This window comes from Aulonocara sp. 'chitande type north' Nkhata Bay, linkage group LG9 (assembly GCF_057382095.1).
Source record: "Aulonocara sp. 'chitande type north' Nkhata Bay isolate Kocher_YH1m ecotype deep benthic linkage group LG9, A_spYH_male_GT1.1, whole genome shotgun sequence".
Taxonomy (NCBI): domain Eukaryota; kingdom Metazoa; phylum Chordata; class Actinopteri; order Cichliformes; family Cichlidae; genus Aulonocara; species Aulonocara sp. 'chitande type north' Nkhata Bay.
This window is the reverse complement of record NC_141352.1, coordinates 180,159-195,551: the sequence shown is the minus strand read 5'-3', so window position 1 is coordinate 195,551 and position 15,393 is coordinate 180,159. Positions and strand designations below refer to the sequence as shown.

Below are 15,393 nucleotides of genomic sequence, written 5' to 3'. Positions count from 1 at the left end.
TTTGATTGTGTTGGTCCTCTTCCAAAAACAAAGTCCGGAAACCAATACCTCCTCACCATGATGTGTACTGCCACCCGTTATCCTGAGGCCATTCCGTTGCGCTCATTAAAAACCAGTGGGATTGTGAAAGCACTTGTTAAGTTCTTTTCTACCTTTGGACTGCCTAAATGCATCCAGAAAGATCAGGGCACAAATTTTATGTCTAGAATTTTTGCCCAGGTCATGACAGAGCTCAGTGTTACCCATTACACTTCCAGTGCGTATCACCCGGAGAGTCAGGGTGCATTAAAAAGGTTCCACCAAACTTTGAAAAACATGCTTCACAAATTTTGCACTGAGTCAAGCCGTGAGTGGGATGAGGGGTTGTCACTACTGTTGTTCGATGTCAGGGAGACATGCCAGGAGTCTTTGGGGTTCAGTCCAGCTGATTTCGTTTTTGGCCTCTTCGCATAGGCACACTTAATTACACAAGAAGTACAAAAAAGAGGTAGTAATGAATAAATAGAACTTTATTGCACAGATTTTCACAGGATGTCATTCATTGCACAGTATTTGTCAGGTTGAATTGTTGGTGATTACTTGCAATTCAAAGCACTAACAGCTACAGTCTGATTGTCTTTGTTCTGATGCTTCTGTATCTTTGGACTGATGACAGCAGCTGGAACAGATAATGAGTGGGTTAGGGAGTTTTTTTATGATATTTCCTGCTTTACTCACACAGAGTTGTGCATCCAGAATGAGCTGCATTAGAATAAAGAGAAAAGAAATAATTATTTTTTTTACTATGAATGGCATAAAGTTACTTCAGTCACTAAATTCACAATAAATAATAAGTAAATTATAATCTCTGATACAAAAGAAACAGTAAACAGTACTAGAAGTAAATAAGGCCTCTTCTGCTCAACTACAGCTGACAGCCAGTGAGAATGAGTCGATTTTCAATTATTGACAGATTAGGCAGCTTTTATGTGATAGAACAGGTTAAATATTATGAGCTATGAATGGAAAAGACTCTTTCGCTTCTGCTTTTGAGCCCAGGTCTAGAAAATTACTTACTCCTAAGAGTAATTAAGTAATGTTCTGCTTTACTTTTAAGAAAAGGAACCAGTAATGTGTAATACTTTGGTTTTGAGTAACCAACCTGACATATTATGTGAACTTTACTCTGACTCAGTCTGAGCAGTCAGACGGCATATTTCTGGAGTGAACATATGAAGGTGTGACACACACACACACACTGATGAACCCAAGAACCTGCAGTTTAAGCAGTCGGGGATGACAGACTGTGAAGTATTTATTTATGATTGATTGCTGCAGAACAGCATTCGGGACAGATCATCTCCTTGGTAAATACCACAATTGATAGTGACCTATTACTTAGAGCTATCTTAAGTCTTTTTTTTCAAACTTTTCACTAACTACAGTCTCATATTTCAGATCGTGGCTGCTTCCCTGTAGGCCAACCTACAGGGAAACTACAAGAAGGTTTTATGTCTTCACATGTCAGCTTGTGAACTTTACTCTGACTTAGACTCAGTCTGACCAGTCAGATGGCATATTTTTGGAGTGAACACATGAAGGTGTGGCCCTGTCACACTCCCGCCTCCTTCCAGGAAGCAACTCACCTGTGTGTCCGTGTTTAGTGTCCAGGTGTGGAGTGGAGCTTGTTGTTGGTGTGTGTGTTTGAAGAAACTGTAAGTTTGCTTTGTTTCCTTCTTTAACAGTTTGTCTTTAGGAACTTTTCTGTTTGTTCAGCTCATGTTTGATTTCTTCAGACAACAAACAATGTTTTTATTTCCGGTCTCTCCATTAAAGTCAGTGTGTTATGATTAAAGACTTTACAGATAAACAACAGCAGCCGCCCTCTGGCTAGACTCTAACCCGTGAGTTTCCTGTGATTAAAATCACAAGCTGACATTTTCCTTCTGACAGCAGCGACCAGATAAATGGATGTTTGAGTTTACCTGCATACATGGTGCTAACCCGTGCACCTGTGTAAAACCTGCCTGCTCAGTAATATGGTCTCACACAGAGAAACAAAGACCAGGTTTATTTGTGAGGTGGCTGTTATGGAGTAGGCAGTTTATTTCTGTATCACTAAAAGATTTTATTTTTCTCAGTCTTCTCATTTATTGAGTTAAATGGGTTAGGGCCAGGACTCTCCTCTTCGGGTCCTTGGGGTCTCCGGGTCTGATAACAGGCACCACACCCGTAGTAGATGTGCTCAGTGTGAGGTCTTGCAGCAAGCTATCAAATACGGTGCGTTTCTCGGCTTTTAAAAAAATGCTATGCGTCACCAGGTGTTTCTTCAGATTTGAGGTGTTACCTCCTTTGCACAGTATCATCTTAAAGCACTTGTTGCAGGCTGCTGAGTTTGCATCTTTTGCTGTGAAGTACAGCCAAACTTTTGACCGCTTCGCCTTGGGCATTTTTAATCTGTAGCTCTGCTCTAAAACAACGTACATACCTGGGCCTGCCTACTATCCTTGGAAAGCTAAAATGATTGGCTAGAATGCAAAGTATATGATATCTCACGAAAAAAAAAAAAAGCACTGAAATAAAGCACTGAAATGTGCAGTGCTTTTCAGTCTGGTTACTACTGTTTATGTCAGAACCGGTTATCGGTACCCATCCCTAAACACCTGATATTGACTATTGAATGATGTGATTGTCCACAGCCTCTTTTGAGCATAAACCATCCGGAGGGGAGATGAGCGCGGGATGGTGTCCGCCTGATCTCGATTTCTCACATTCTTATAGCTTCAGGCCCCCTCCACCTAGTCATAAAACCTAAACATTCACATTCTTTCTCTCTTACGGCGCCTAAGTGACGGCCTTGGCTCCCTGTTTTATCTCCTCCTGATGAGATGGGGCAGAAAACCTCTCCGGTATGCTCTGTTCTCTTCTAACCAGACAAATAAGGCCACGACTCTCTGAAAACAGTATTTCTTATAACTCAGCAGTATAATGCTTCATAAAATAATATCATTTATTCACAATTAATCAGCAGTCTAATGTAATACAAATCAGTTTAATAACTGTAATAGTTATCACCTCTTCAGGAGAATAATGCAAACTAAAACTAAATAATGATTTCACAATCTTTAATTAGGGGTATGACGTGGCATAAGACAATATAATAATCTCAGGGTAGGTAGGCCTGGGGAGAGGGTTAGTAGTATTTTTTAATTTTGTTTAGCTCTGTGGCTATATACCTATTTTTCACTTGTTTTTTGATTTGTTCCCCTTTTATTGTTATTGTAAGCCCTAGGGTAGCTAGCCCATGTATTATTGGTTTTCTTTTTCTCTTTTTTTTTTTCCGGGGGGGGCTACCTTTGAGATTGCTTTGTTTATGGCGAGCCAATCGCTCATCTAGCCAGACGACTGTAGGAAGAAGGATTTGCATGAGGTGGTGTCATTTTAGGGGATTGGTGTCTCCACAGTCCTGCGAAAAGCTGTGCTTGAAGCCGCTCTTGTGTCTGGCTTGGTGGAGAAGGGGACTTAGACTTGCAAATATCTGCCAGCTCACCTCGGTTGCCTTAGCAAGCTCTACCATACAACAAAAACACTTTATCAATACCTTTCTTGTGTCTGATCACCAGAGAAAAAAATTACCAATAATCATCCCACAGATGTAATATTATCTACAGCTACTCTTAGTACCATTGATGTTAAGCTAGACTCTTTTTCGCCAATTGCTCTTTCTTAGTTAACTTCAATAATTACTTCCTCCAAACCATCAACGTGTCTTTTAGACCACATTCCTACAAAACTGCTCAAAGAAGATCTGCCATTAATTAATTCTTCGATATTAAATATGATCAACCTATCTCTAATAATCGGCTATGTACCACAGGCCTTCAAGGTGGCTGTAGTTAAACCTTTACTCAAAAAGCCATTTCTAGACCCAGCAGTCTTAGCTAATTATAGGCCAATCTCCAACCTTATTTTCATATCAAAAATCCTTGAAAGAGTAGTTGTCAAACAGCTAACTGATCATCTGCTAGACCTTAGTGCAGCGTTCGATATTGTTGACCATAATATCCCTAGAGCGATTAGAACATGCTGTAGGTATTACAGGTACTGTACTGCAGTGGTTTGTATCATATCTAATAGACTCCAATTTTTACATGTAAATGGAGAATCCTCTTCACACACTAAGGTCAACTATGGGTTCAGTGCTAGGACAAATTCTGTTTACATTATACATGCTTTCCTTGGGCAGCATCATTAGAAGACATAGCATACATTTACACTGCTATGCAGACAACACCCAGCTCTATCTATCCATGAAGCCAGATAACACACACCAATTAGTTAAACTGCAGGAATGTCTTAAAGACATAAAGACCTAGATGGCTGCTAACTTTCTTCTTCTTAATTCAGATAAAACTGAGGTTATTGTACTCGGCCCTGAAAATCTTAGAAATATGGTATCTAACCAGATTCTTACTCTGGATGGCATTACCTTGGCCTCCAGTAACGCTGTGAGGAACCTTGGAGTCATTTTTGACCAGGACATGTCCTTCAACGCACATATTAAACAAATATGTAAGACTGCTTTCTTCCATTTGCGCAACATCTCTAAAATTAGAAATATCCTGTCTCAGAGTGACGCTGAAAAACTAGTTCATGCATTTATTACTTCCAGGCTGGACTACTGTAATTCATTATTATCAGGAGGTCCTAAAATCCTGCTGAAAAGCCTATAGCTAATCCAAAATGCTGCAGCAAGAGTCCTTACAGGGACTAGAAAGAGAGAGCATGTTTCTCCTGTTTTGGTTTCCCTTCATTGGCTTCCTGTTAAATCCAGAATTGAATTCAAAATCCTGGGCCCTGTTTCAGGAAGCCGGTTTAGAAAACTCAGAGTGAAAAACGATACTCAGGGTTGAGTAACCCCGAACTGTCCAACTCGGAATATTCGGTTTCAGAAAGGCTGATAACAAGTAGTTCAATCAACGCGGAGTTGCTTTAACCCCAAGTGAAGCGCCCGGACGAGGATACATAAAGCCCTGATAAGCGGAGCACAGATTAAGCGAGTCACCATGGAGACGGAGGGAAAGAAGGCGCGGTCAATGTATTTTACAGCGCTTGAGGCCGAAATTCTGATGGCAGCATATGCCGATAACATGCAAATTCCGTGGAAAAAAGTAACACAGCCACAGCTGCAAAAGAAAGGAAGCATGCATGGCAAAACATAGCCGACAGAGTCAATGCGTGAGTGTTAATATAAACATTGATCTAGGGATTTCCACCCATTCAACACGTTATTTTATCATATGTTATTTTATTTGTTATTTTATACATTTTATTTTGTGATGTGATGTGAGCACAGGTGCAACCCAACAGGCCCCAAACGTTCCTGGCAGCAAGTAAAAATGAAATATAAAAATATAGTCCAAACAGGTAAAGTGTAATTGTATTATGAGCCATAGTGCTTGGTCTGTTTGTCCGATGTAAATCAATTGCAGTTAGAGGCTACATTAATTTCCTTTCTGTGAGCACTTATTGAAATTATCTGAGCACATTACAAGTACATATTTGCTTACTCTGTATGCTCAAATGTGACCCGTTATAGCCAACAGATAAAAAGCGGAGGCCCGACAAGTGGGGGTCCTCCACCACCACCACTCACAGAGGCTGAGCAGTTGGCCCTCAGCCAAAACAGTGGGCGCCCTGTGGCCGAAGGCATCTCTGCGGGGACATCCTCTGAGTCAATAACCCCGCAAGACACAAGTGCCTACATAGGGGGTAAATTCAAAATAATACATGATGTGCATACATCCTTTCTTCACAGTCACCTTTGCAGTGCGACTCATTCATTTGATAAACTCCTTACCATAATGGATTATTTTGTAGTGAAGTTATTTTCCTACTGATTTTGCCTTCCCTCAGTCTTGGTTGTCTTTGAGAGCATAATGACAATGAAGTGTAAGGTGATTGGTATGTTTGTTAATTGCCATTTGGTCCCTTGTAAGTTATAAGTGACCTGTATGAACCTCATATTCTATCAGTTGATGGTGGTGGTGTACTGCATCTGGTGCAGCCTCCTGTTGAGCCAGACCAACATGCAGTTGTGAGTAATACTCCACAGATTATATGAGTGTACAGTAGAACAGCAATGTTGTTTATTTCTTTACTGCAGGAAAATAATGAAGAAACATTGACAGCTGTTACAGAGGAGGAAGCAACAGAGACACTTTGAGGTTTACATCTTTTAATACTTTGTGTACAGGAAATACAGGCGACCAATAAAGCCAGTTGAACAAAAAATCAGTTTATTCTTCTTTCAACATGTTGAGGTGATGGGTCAAAAGAAATGATTGTGACATATGGTGTCTCTGACTGCGCTTCCATCTTGTATGTCCGTGGGAGGGTCAGGATGTTCATGGTTTGGATCACTGCTGTTTGGTTCAGAAGGACAGTGTTCTCCCCTAATTGTGGCAATGTTGTGAAGAATCACACATGCCACAATAATGTCACATGCCCTTTCTGGGGTGACCCTGAGTCTTTGCAGGCACTGGAATAGTGCCTTCCGATAGTCATTTCAATTCTGGCTCTTGTCCTGCAATTAGCCAGATTATATCGCTGCTGTGGGCCCGGTTCAGGGTCAGGGTAAGGGGTAAGCAAATAGGGTAAACATGGATACCCCCTATCACCAAGCAAGTAGCCAGTGAACTCTCCTAAGACAGAAGGATACACTTCAGTTCAAATGTCCCTGAAGCAATTGGTCTTTATATATTTTAAAGTATTTTCAACTCACCATGTCCAAATTTTGTGCTCAGTGTACATTCACGGAATATTTGTGAGTCATGGACAGAGCCTGGCCACTTGGCTTCCACATTTGTGATAATGTTGGCAGCATCACATATGATCTTCACAGTGCAGAGAACACAAATTAGCATCCATTACTATAATGAAATAATATGTTAGTTTGAAATGCTACAGGGAACTATGTACCTGTACATTAATGCTGTGGAAAGACTTCCTGTTCACATAGTCTCCTTCATTTACTAAAGGAGCAATGATTGGAATGTGAGTGCCATCTATACAGCCAATCACGCCTGGGAACCGTGAAAATAAATGTAAAATTTAAGTAGTAGTCCAAGTATCACCACATCATAAATTAAGTTTTGGTCATCCTGATACCTGCAATTTTGTGGCATCCCTCTTTGATAAATCTTGTGGGTCTATGACCGGGGAACACCACAAACGAGTACAGGAGACGTTTCAGTGCAACTGTAACATTCCTGACTGCCCGACAGACGGTAGCCTTGGAAACGTGCTCAGCGTCACCAATATTATACAGAAAGCTCCCGTTTGCAAAGAACCGAAGTGCAATACAAATAATACGTAATGAACTGAGAGCATGTCCGCGATGTGTCACATGCGTAATATATGGCCTGAGGATGTTATCCAAATAACTTAGAGATTGTGCTGAGAAACAGTAACGTTCGCACAGGAAATCATCAGGAAATGATAAAATGTCCAAACGCGCTCTGATCACTCTCTCCCGGCGGAGAGCTCTGCGGAGAATTTGGGCTTCACGATCTACTGGCTCTTCAAGGAAGTGGCACGCCATCTCTGACACTTCCTACAGTCAGGTTTCTGACAAAGAGGCGGGGACAGTCAGGGTTAGTTGTAGTAAACCTGCTAGGGGGCAGGTTAGCTTCACGGCGTGTGTCGTCATAGTGACTCACTCAGGCTTCAGCTGAACTCGCTTTGTGAAACCGAAAACCCAGAGTTTTCGTTAACTCAGGGTATACTTACTCAGTTTTTCCACTAAACCGGCTTCCTGAAACAGGGCCCTGCTCCTCACATACTGTCACAATGAGTTGTGTGTCTTTCAGTGGCTGGACCCACGTGCAGGACTCGGAGACAAAACATTACCTTAAACGGCGGCTTTATTTGTTGGTGAGACACACTTGGCGATACATAAACAACAACTTAAATTAACTAGACTGGAGATGCAAATGACTCTAACCTGAAGGCAGACGAAGACTATGCACACAACAAACGTGGAGGACGCAACAACTGGCAGGGAAAAACACAGAGCTAAAATACATACTGAGGTGATTAGGGAATGTGAAACAGGAGGGAGACACAGCTGGGAGAAATTGGGGCTAAAAAGACAGGAGGAGCAAAGCTGGACATGCTGACATAAGACACAATCCTTCAAAATAAAACAGGAAACAATACACAAGGACGGAGACTAAGAAACACGGACTTAACATGGGCAGAACTAAACATAAACCAGAATAAGCTGGAACATAGAACATCATCATCAAATAGATCAAGAAAATAACCAAAAATACAAAATCAAACTAAAACATGAAAACTCTTAGTTATGCTGCAATAGACATAGGCTGCCGGGGGATTCCCCTGATGCATTGAGTTTTTCCTTTCCAGTCACCTTTCTCACTCACTATGTATTAACAGACCTCTCTGCATTGAATCATATCTGTTATTAACCTCTGTCTCTCTTCCACAGCATATCTTTTATCCTGTCTTCCTTCTCTCACCCCAACCGGTTGCAGCAGATGGCCGCCCCTCCCTGAGCTTGGTTCTGCTGGAGGTTTCTTCCTGTTAAAAGGGAGTTTTTTCTTCCCACTGTCGTCAGAGTGATTGCTCATAGGGGGTCATATGATTGTTGGGTTTTTCTCTGTACCTATCAAGCGCCTTGAGGCGATTTTTGTTGTGATTTGGCGCTATATAAATAAAATTGAATTGAATTGAATTGTACCAGGAAGGACCTTTAGAGTCTTAAAGGCACAGCACTTCAAAAACACACAGCCGGCCCAGGGCCATAACACAGCTGTCCCGGCATTGTCTGACTGCTCTGCCACGTGTGCGTTTCTCTGTAATGGTAAGGTTTCAGCATGTTAATATGGCATAAGAGAGTCTTACTCCTGCATTCAGGGTTGTTGAGGATGTAGTTCATGTCAGATAGAGCCTGAGAAACGACACTTCGCTTTTCGCAAGACTCTGGAGACACCAATCCCATAAAAAGATGCCACCTCATGCCAATCCTTCTTCCTACAAGTGTCCAGGTGGATAAGCAATGGGTTCACTGTAAACATGGCAGTATCAATGGTAGCGATTAAAACAGAGAAAAAGAAAATCAATAACACATGGGCTAGCTACCCTAGGGCTAACAATAACAAAAAAAATGGGAACAAATAAATAAACAAGTGAAAAATAAATATATAGCCACTGAGTCAACCAATAATTACAAAATACCACTAATCCTCTCCCCAGACCTACCTACTCAAATCTCAACCAGCTTAGGTTTTGTAGTGTGCCAGGCTCGAGTTAACCCTCCATCCATTCATCCATCTTGAGGGTGGCTGTAGCTCAGGTGGCAGAGCAGGTCAGCAACTACTCAGAAGGTCGGTGGTTCGATCCCAGGCTGCCTCCTGACTGCATCCCAAATATCCTTGGGCAAGATACTAACCCCATGTTTGCCTACTGGTGGTGGTCAGAGGGCCCGGTGGCGCCAGTGTGCGGCAGCCTTGCCTCTGTCAGCAGCTGTGGCTACAATGTAGCTTGCGATCGCCAGTGTGTGAATGGGTGAATGACTGAATGTAGTGTAAAGCGCTTTGGGGTCCTTAAGGACTAGAAAAGCGCTATACAAATGCAGGCCATTTCTTCTCCTGCTTTATTCGGGGACGGGTCGCAGGGGCAACAGCTTAGGCAGAGAAGCCCAGACCGCCCTCTCCCTAGCCACCTCCTCTAGCTAGTCCGGGGAAACACCAGGGGGTTCCCAGACCAGCCGAGAGATTTAATTTCTCCAGCGTGTCCTGGGTCTGCACCGGTGCCTCCTCCTGGTGGAACATGCCCAGAACACCTCACCCAGGAGGCGCCCGAACCACCTAAACTGGCTCCTTTCAATGTGGAGAAGAGTGGCTCTACTCTGAGCCCCTCCCGGATGGTTGAAAATCTCACGATATCTCTAAGGGAAAGGCCAGCCACCCTTCCAAGGAAGCTCATTTCAGTCACTTGTATCCGCAATCTCATTCTTTCGGTCACTACCTTAGCTCTTGACCATAGGGTAAGGGTAGGGACGTAGATTGACTGGTAAATTGAGAGCTTTGCCTTCATGCTCAGCTCTCTCTTCACCACAACAGACCGGTGCACCATCCCCAGCAATCCGTCTGTCGATCTCTGGCTTCCTTCTCCCATAACTCATGAAAAAGACCCAGAGATACTTAAACTCCTCCACTTGGGGAGGAGTGTGATCCCCCTGTAACTGGAACATGACCTCCAGTCTCCCTTCTTAAAAATGGTGACCACCACCCTGGTCTGTCAGTCAAGGGGTACCGCCCCTGATCTCAACGTAACATTGCAGAGGCATGTCACCCAGGACAGCCCTACAACATCTGCCTAAGTGAACTGCGTCATTCCCCTCATTCCCAGACTCTGCTTCCTCCTCAGAAGACATGTCAGTGGGATTAAGGAGGTCCTTGAATTATTCCTTCCACCGCCCGACAATTTTCTCAGTCGAAGTCAGCAGCACTCCACCAGCACTATACACAGTACACATGGAACACCACTTTCCCCTACTGAGTCACTTGACAGTTTGCCAGAATCTCTTCGAAACAGTCTGAAAGTCTCTTTTCCATGGCCTCTTCAAAATCCTCCCACACCTGTTTTTTCTTCAGTCACTTCCCGAGTCGCATTCCGCTTGGCCTGTCAGTAAATATCAGCTGCCTCCGAAGTCCCACAGGCTAACCAAGCCCGATAGAACTCCTTCTTCAGCCTCGGAATGCTGTTGAAGCTCTGCCGGAGGTGTGCATTGAAGATCTCGTGGACTGCGGCCTCTGCTAGGCATTCCCAGAGCACCCTGACTATACGCGTGGGTGCACTGGGTCTGTTGAAAACCACGTATTACTTATGTTTGAGGGAAATTGACACGGGGCATTGCCGTCCTGGGGAAAGCAAAGCAAATATTGGATCAGAAAGCACTGCATATATTATACTGCGCTTTACTACTGCCGTATATGAGCTACTGTGTAGAGGTCAGGGGAAACACATACAAAAGTAATACACAAACAATAACTATAATACAGAAAAGGGCCATCAGATTAATAAATAATGCAGGGTACAGGGAGCATACAAATGGACTATTTTTTAAAATGCAAGCTTTTAAATTCCAAGACTTGGTTGAGTTTAAAACAGCGCAAATAATATATAAAGTAAGAAATGTAATGCTTCCAAAAGAAATCTGTAAATTGTTTATAGAAAGAGAAGGTGGGCATAACTTAAGAGGGAAATGGAATTTAAAAATAAAAAGTGTTAGAACAACTTTAAAAAGTATGTCTATCTCTATAGCAGGAGTTAAATTGTGGAACAGTCTAACACTAGAACTGAAAGAAAGTAACAACATAAACCAGTTTAAAATGAAATAACAAATACGAGAATGAAGAAAACAGGGTTAACCGAGGGCGGTAATGTTGTTCGTAATAGTGTTTTAGTTTGTTTGTCTCATAATTTGTGAATCTGCAAACGTGACCAATCAGTCCTTATTTATATAGAAGTAACTATACTGTGGTGGGGCTTGTTTATTTGTTTTGTTTATTTGTTTGTTTGTTTGTTTTGTTTTGTCTTTGCTTTACTTTTGCTTCATATGTTGTTTGTTTAATTTAACGCTAAAAGAAAATTAAATCAATGAGAGGTAAAATTTGAGGGGGTAGGGACTAATAAGTGTATACTTCTGCCTACTCCTTTTCAAACAAAAGAATGGAATGATATTTTGTAATGATTGTCAAGGCACATGTTTGAAATAAATATGAACTGAACTGAACATGGAAACAGATCTAAGTAGTTCACTATAAAGCAGTTACCTGGAACACTGGGCATCGTTACTGAAATAAAGCTGCTCTCTGCCATTTCTACAGACACGTTTGACATGATGTTTTGTAGGACTACAGTAATGAAGGGATGTGGAGGCTGAACTGGGCTCCCTGTGACACTTTTTGTAGTGAACTGCTGAAAGCTGTGTCTCAAATAGAATGGATGTTAGTCCAACACATGAGGAGACTTAACCGCTGCAGCTCTCAGTTGATGTGCATGTGAATGATTTGTATTTCCTCTGCAGGTGAAGGTAGAAAGTGTGTCTGAGCTGATGTGCATGTGAATTCCGCAGCATGAATCAGTGTGAGGACAGAGAGGAGGGAGTCCTTCCCTCCAAAACCACTATGTATGGGGAACATGAGAGCCAGACCAAAGCTCAGAGGTGAAAAGACCATCTCTAAATGTACATGACTATTCTCCATGTCACAGCTCAGCACTCACATCACTGCTCCATCATTATTCACAGGAACCAGCGAGGAACTAAATGTGAACATGAACCTGAACCCAGCTGTGTGTCCTTAAAGAGTGACCAATCTAAAATGAACATCATTGATTTTAAAGCCCAGCAGGCATGTGCTGCAGAGAGGTGAGGTGTTAGAAACATGAACTCTTTGATGTCTGTTTAGTGTCTGATATAATTGAAGTGCTTGATGTTTACTGGTCTCTAAAATGCATCTCAAAGGAAGTCACTGTGAGGAATTCCTTTATTCTATAAAACACGTCCAACATTTAAACCCCTGCTGCTCACAGTAGGACCATCAAGAGTCCTGTACAGTGTAAATGACTGTGTTTACCTATGGGTGGTGCTCTGTTCTTACACTAGTTTGGAGTTTCCTTCTCCTCATGTCCAGCCTGCAAACCAGTCTCTCTTTGGGACAATGAAGGTATTCTGAGTTTTCATCAGCTTCTGTGGCTTCAAATGAAAAAACACTTTTCTTTTTCTAACAGGAACAAAGGGAGACTTGCTGGACCTCCACCCAGCAATGTGTCCATAAAGAGTGACCAATCTCACCATCGGCCCATTGGTTTAAAAGCCCAGCCTCTGTCTGCTTTGGAGAGGTGAGCTGTGTTGGGTCTGTGTTTCCACATGCACAAGCACCTCCCCTCGTAAAACCCCAAATGGTTCTAAGACAAGGCACTATATGTGTGTATGTGTAAACACCTGTATGCATGTGCAAGAACGTGTGTGTGTGTGTGTGTGTCATGGGGGTGCATTCACACTCAATTCATGTAAGCAGTTAACCTGCTTCTCGTTGATCTCATACACAGTAAACTATATCCTGCAAGTAAACAAATAAATGTCAACAGTCAAACAAGAAGAATCAACATTCTCAAATCATATGTCACTACAATCCAACTGTATACAGACATAGGCATTCAAACAGATCAGTTGAGTTTATTGTTTGTCCATGTGGCTCTCAGCTATCTTCAAAGCTTTAGCCTGGTCAGCACCCCTCTTTATGACTCCTATCAACCCCTCAAATCTTCTCAATGTAGGCATCCTGTGGGGGTTAGAGTCAATTGGTGAATTATCTGCATTTACAACTCTTCTCCTTTCCTGTTGTCACTGCAGAAAAAGATTTTTAAAAGGAAATTAGATCAAGTTGTTTATGATCTTCTCCCCCCTTTTTGAGTCATGTCCACCCATGGCTCAAAACTTCAACCAGCTTAGATAAGTGTTCATGATGTAAATGTAAACAAAAGGCATCTCTGTTTACATCCCTTCCTCGCAGAAGGACTACTCTGCAGAGCATCAAATCTGCATGGCAAAGTGACACACTTTAGGTGATCTCCATCCTTGGGAAAAGTGGTGTCAGCTATTTCCCAGTCTCCTAGCATCTGTGCTTCATACAGAACCACAAATCCATTGCTGAACTTCCTCTGCGCTGTCACTTTTGGAGCTTGGCACACTCCCTTCATTCTTCAGGTTCTCATGTTCCAACGCTGCTGAAGATTTAAGGCAGAGCACGTCGTACAACCTAGTTGTCTTCCTTAACGTCAACATCGACTCTCTTCCACTCCTTATGGTTGTTTGCTGTGCGAAGACTCCTCTCGATGACCTTCTGGAAGCTGGACCCTGAATCCTCCCTTTGTTATGCTGCAATAGATGTAGGCTGCCGGGGGATTCCCATGATGCATTGAGTTTTTCCTTTCCAGTCACCTTTCTCACTCACTATGTATTAATAGACCTCTCTGCATTGAATCATATCTGTTATTAACCTCTGTCTCTCTTCCACAGCATGTCTTTATCCTGTCTTCCTTCTCTCACCCCAACCGGTCGCAGCAGATGGCCGCCCCTCCCTGAGCCTGGTTCTGCCGGAGGTTTCTTCCTGTTAAAAGGGAGTTTTTCCTTCCCACTGTCGCCAAAGTGCTTGCTCATAGGGGGTCATATGATTGTTGGGTTTTTCTCTGTATCTATGAAGCGCCTTGAGGCGACTTTTGTTGTGATTTGGCGCTATATAAATAAAATTGAATTGAATTGAATTGAATTGGAAGCCCAGTAGCACAGCTCTCTGCGCGATGTCTGCTGTGCTGAAGGTGATCTCTGATCCTCCTGAAGCCTCTCTCCTGGCCTCAGCTCCCATCCTGTGGACAATCCCCTCAGTCACTCCTTCTCTTCATGGCACCTCACGACACCTGCAAATTAAAAATTGACACTGCTCTCGCCACATGGCTCTCGCCATGTGTCAACTCCCACACTGAGACATGTACAAGAATGTTGCACATTCTCTCTAAAAGAAAATCTCCAGGGTCTATCCCTTGGAGCAGCTCCACTCCACCTGTAACCCTGTTTCAAAACATCAGTCAGCAGTTAAATGTCAAGCTTGCTTATCTCCCAGCTCCACCCGGAGCCTGTATCCTAGAAGACAAAGTCTTTTAAGTTAAAACAACTCACACTTCCAACCAACTGCAGCTCAGAAGTGCTCAGAAGTGGCGCTTAGAAGAGCTAGGGCCGAACTTTCTCGGACCATCAGAGAGGCGAAGCGTGCACACGCCCAGAGAATCCACAACCACTTCAAGGACAGCGGCGACACACGGCGCATATGGCAGGGCTTGCAAGCCATCACTAACTACAGGACGACATCACCTGCCTGTGACAGTGACAGCTCCCTCCCAGATGCGCTGAACAACTTCTACGCTCGGTTTGACAGGCAGAACGACGTGGCGGCTAGGAAGACCACCCCTCCTCCGAACGACCAGGTCCTGTGTCTCACTACAGCTGAGGTGAGGAAAACTCTACGCAGAGTCAACCCACGTAAAGCTGCTGGACCAGACAACATCCCAGGCAGAGTGCTCAGAGAATGTGCTGAACAGCTGGCAGATGTTCTCACCGGCATTGTCCCCGTGCCCAAGAAGTCTTCTGTGTCCTGTCTCAACGACTACCATCCTGTTGCACTTACACCCACCATCATGAAGTGCTTCGAGCGGCTCGTCATGAGACACATCAAGACCCTGCTGCCCCCCTCACTGGACCCACTGCAATTTGCGTACCGCCATAACCGCTCAACGGACGACGCCATCTCCACTGCACTCCATCTT

General features: G+C 43.2%; 1 protein-coding gene across 7 annotated transcripts in view; it reads left to right on the top strand.

Moving 5' to 3' along the window:
• Positions 1 to 1,240: 1,240 nt before the first annotated feature.
• LOC147321344 (NLR family CARD domain-containing protein 3-like) overlaps positions 1,241 to 15,393 on the top strand; it is a 77,847-nt gene continuing 63,694 nt past the window's right edge. For 4 of the 7 annotated variants that reach the window (XM_086305266.1, XM_086305264.1, XM_086305260.1 and 1 more), the window contains exons 1-4: positions 1,595 to 1,694; positions 12,098 to 12,235; positions 12,320 to 12,439; positions 12,802 to 12,912. In XM_086305266.1, the coding sequence (XP_086161392.1) occupies positions 12,147 to 12,235; positions 12,320 to 12,439; positions 12,802 to 12,912 (320 nt within the window). In that variant the 5' untranslated portion in view covers positions 1,595 to 1,694; positions 12,098 to 12,146. Of the gene's footprint in view, positions 1,347 to 1,594; positions 1,695 to 8,701; positions 8,867 to 12,097; positions 12,236 to 12,319; positions 12,440 to 12,801; positions 12,913 to 15,393 lie in introns of those variants that run through there. The other 3 variants (XM_086305262.1, XM_086305263.1, XM_086305261.1) reach the window with 3 other exon arrangements.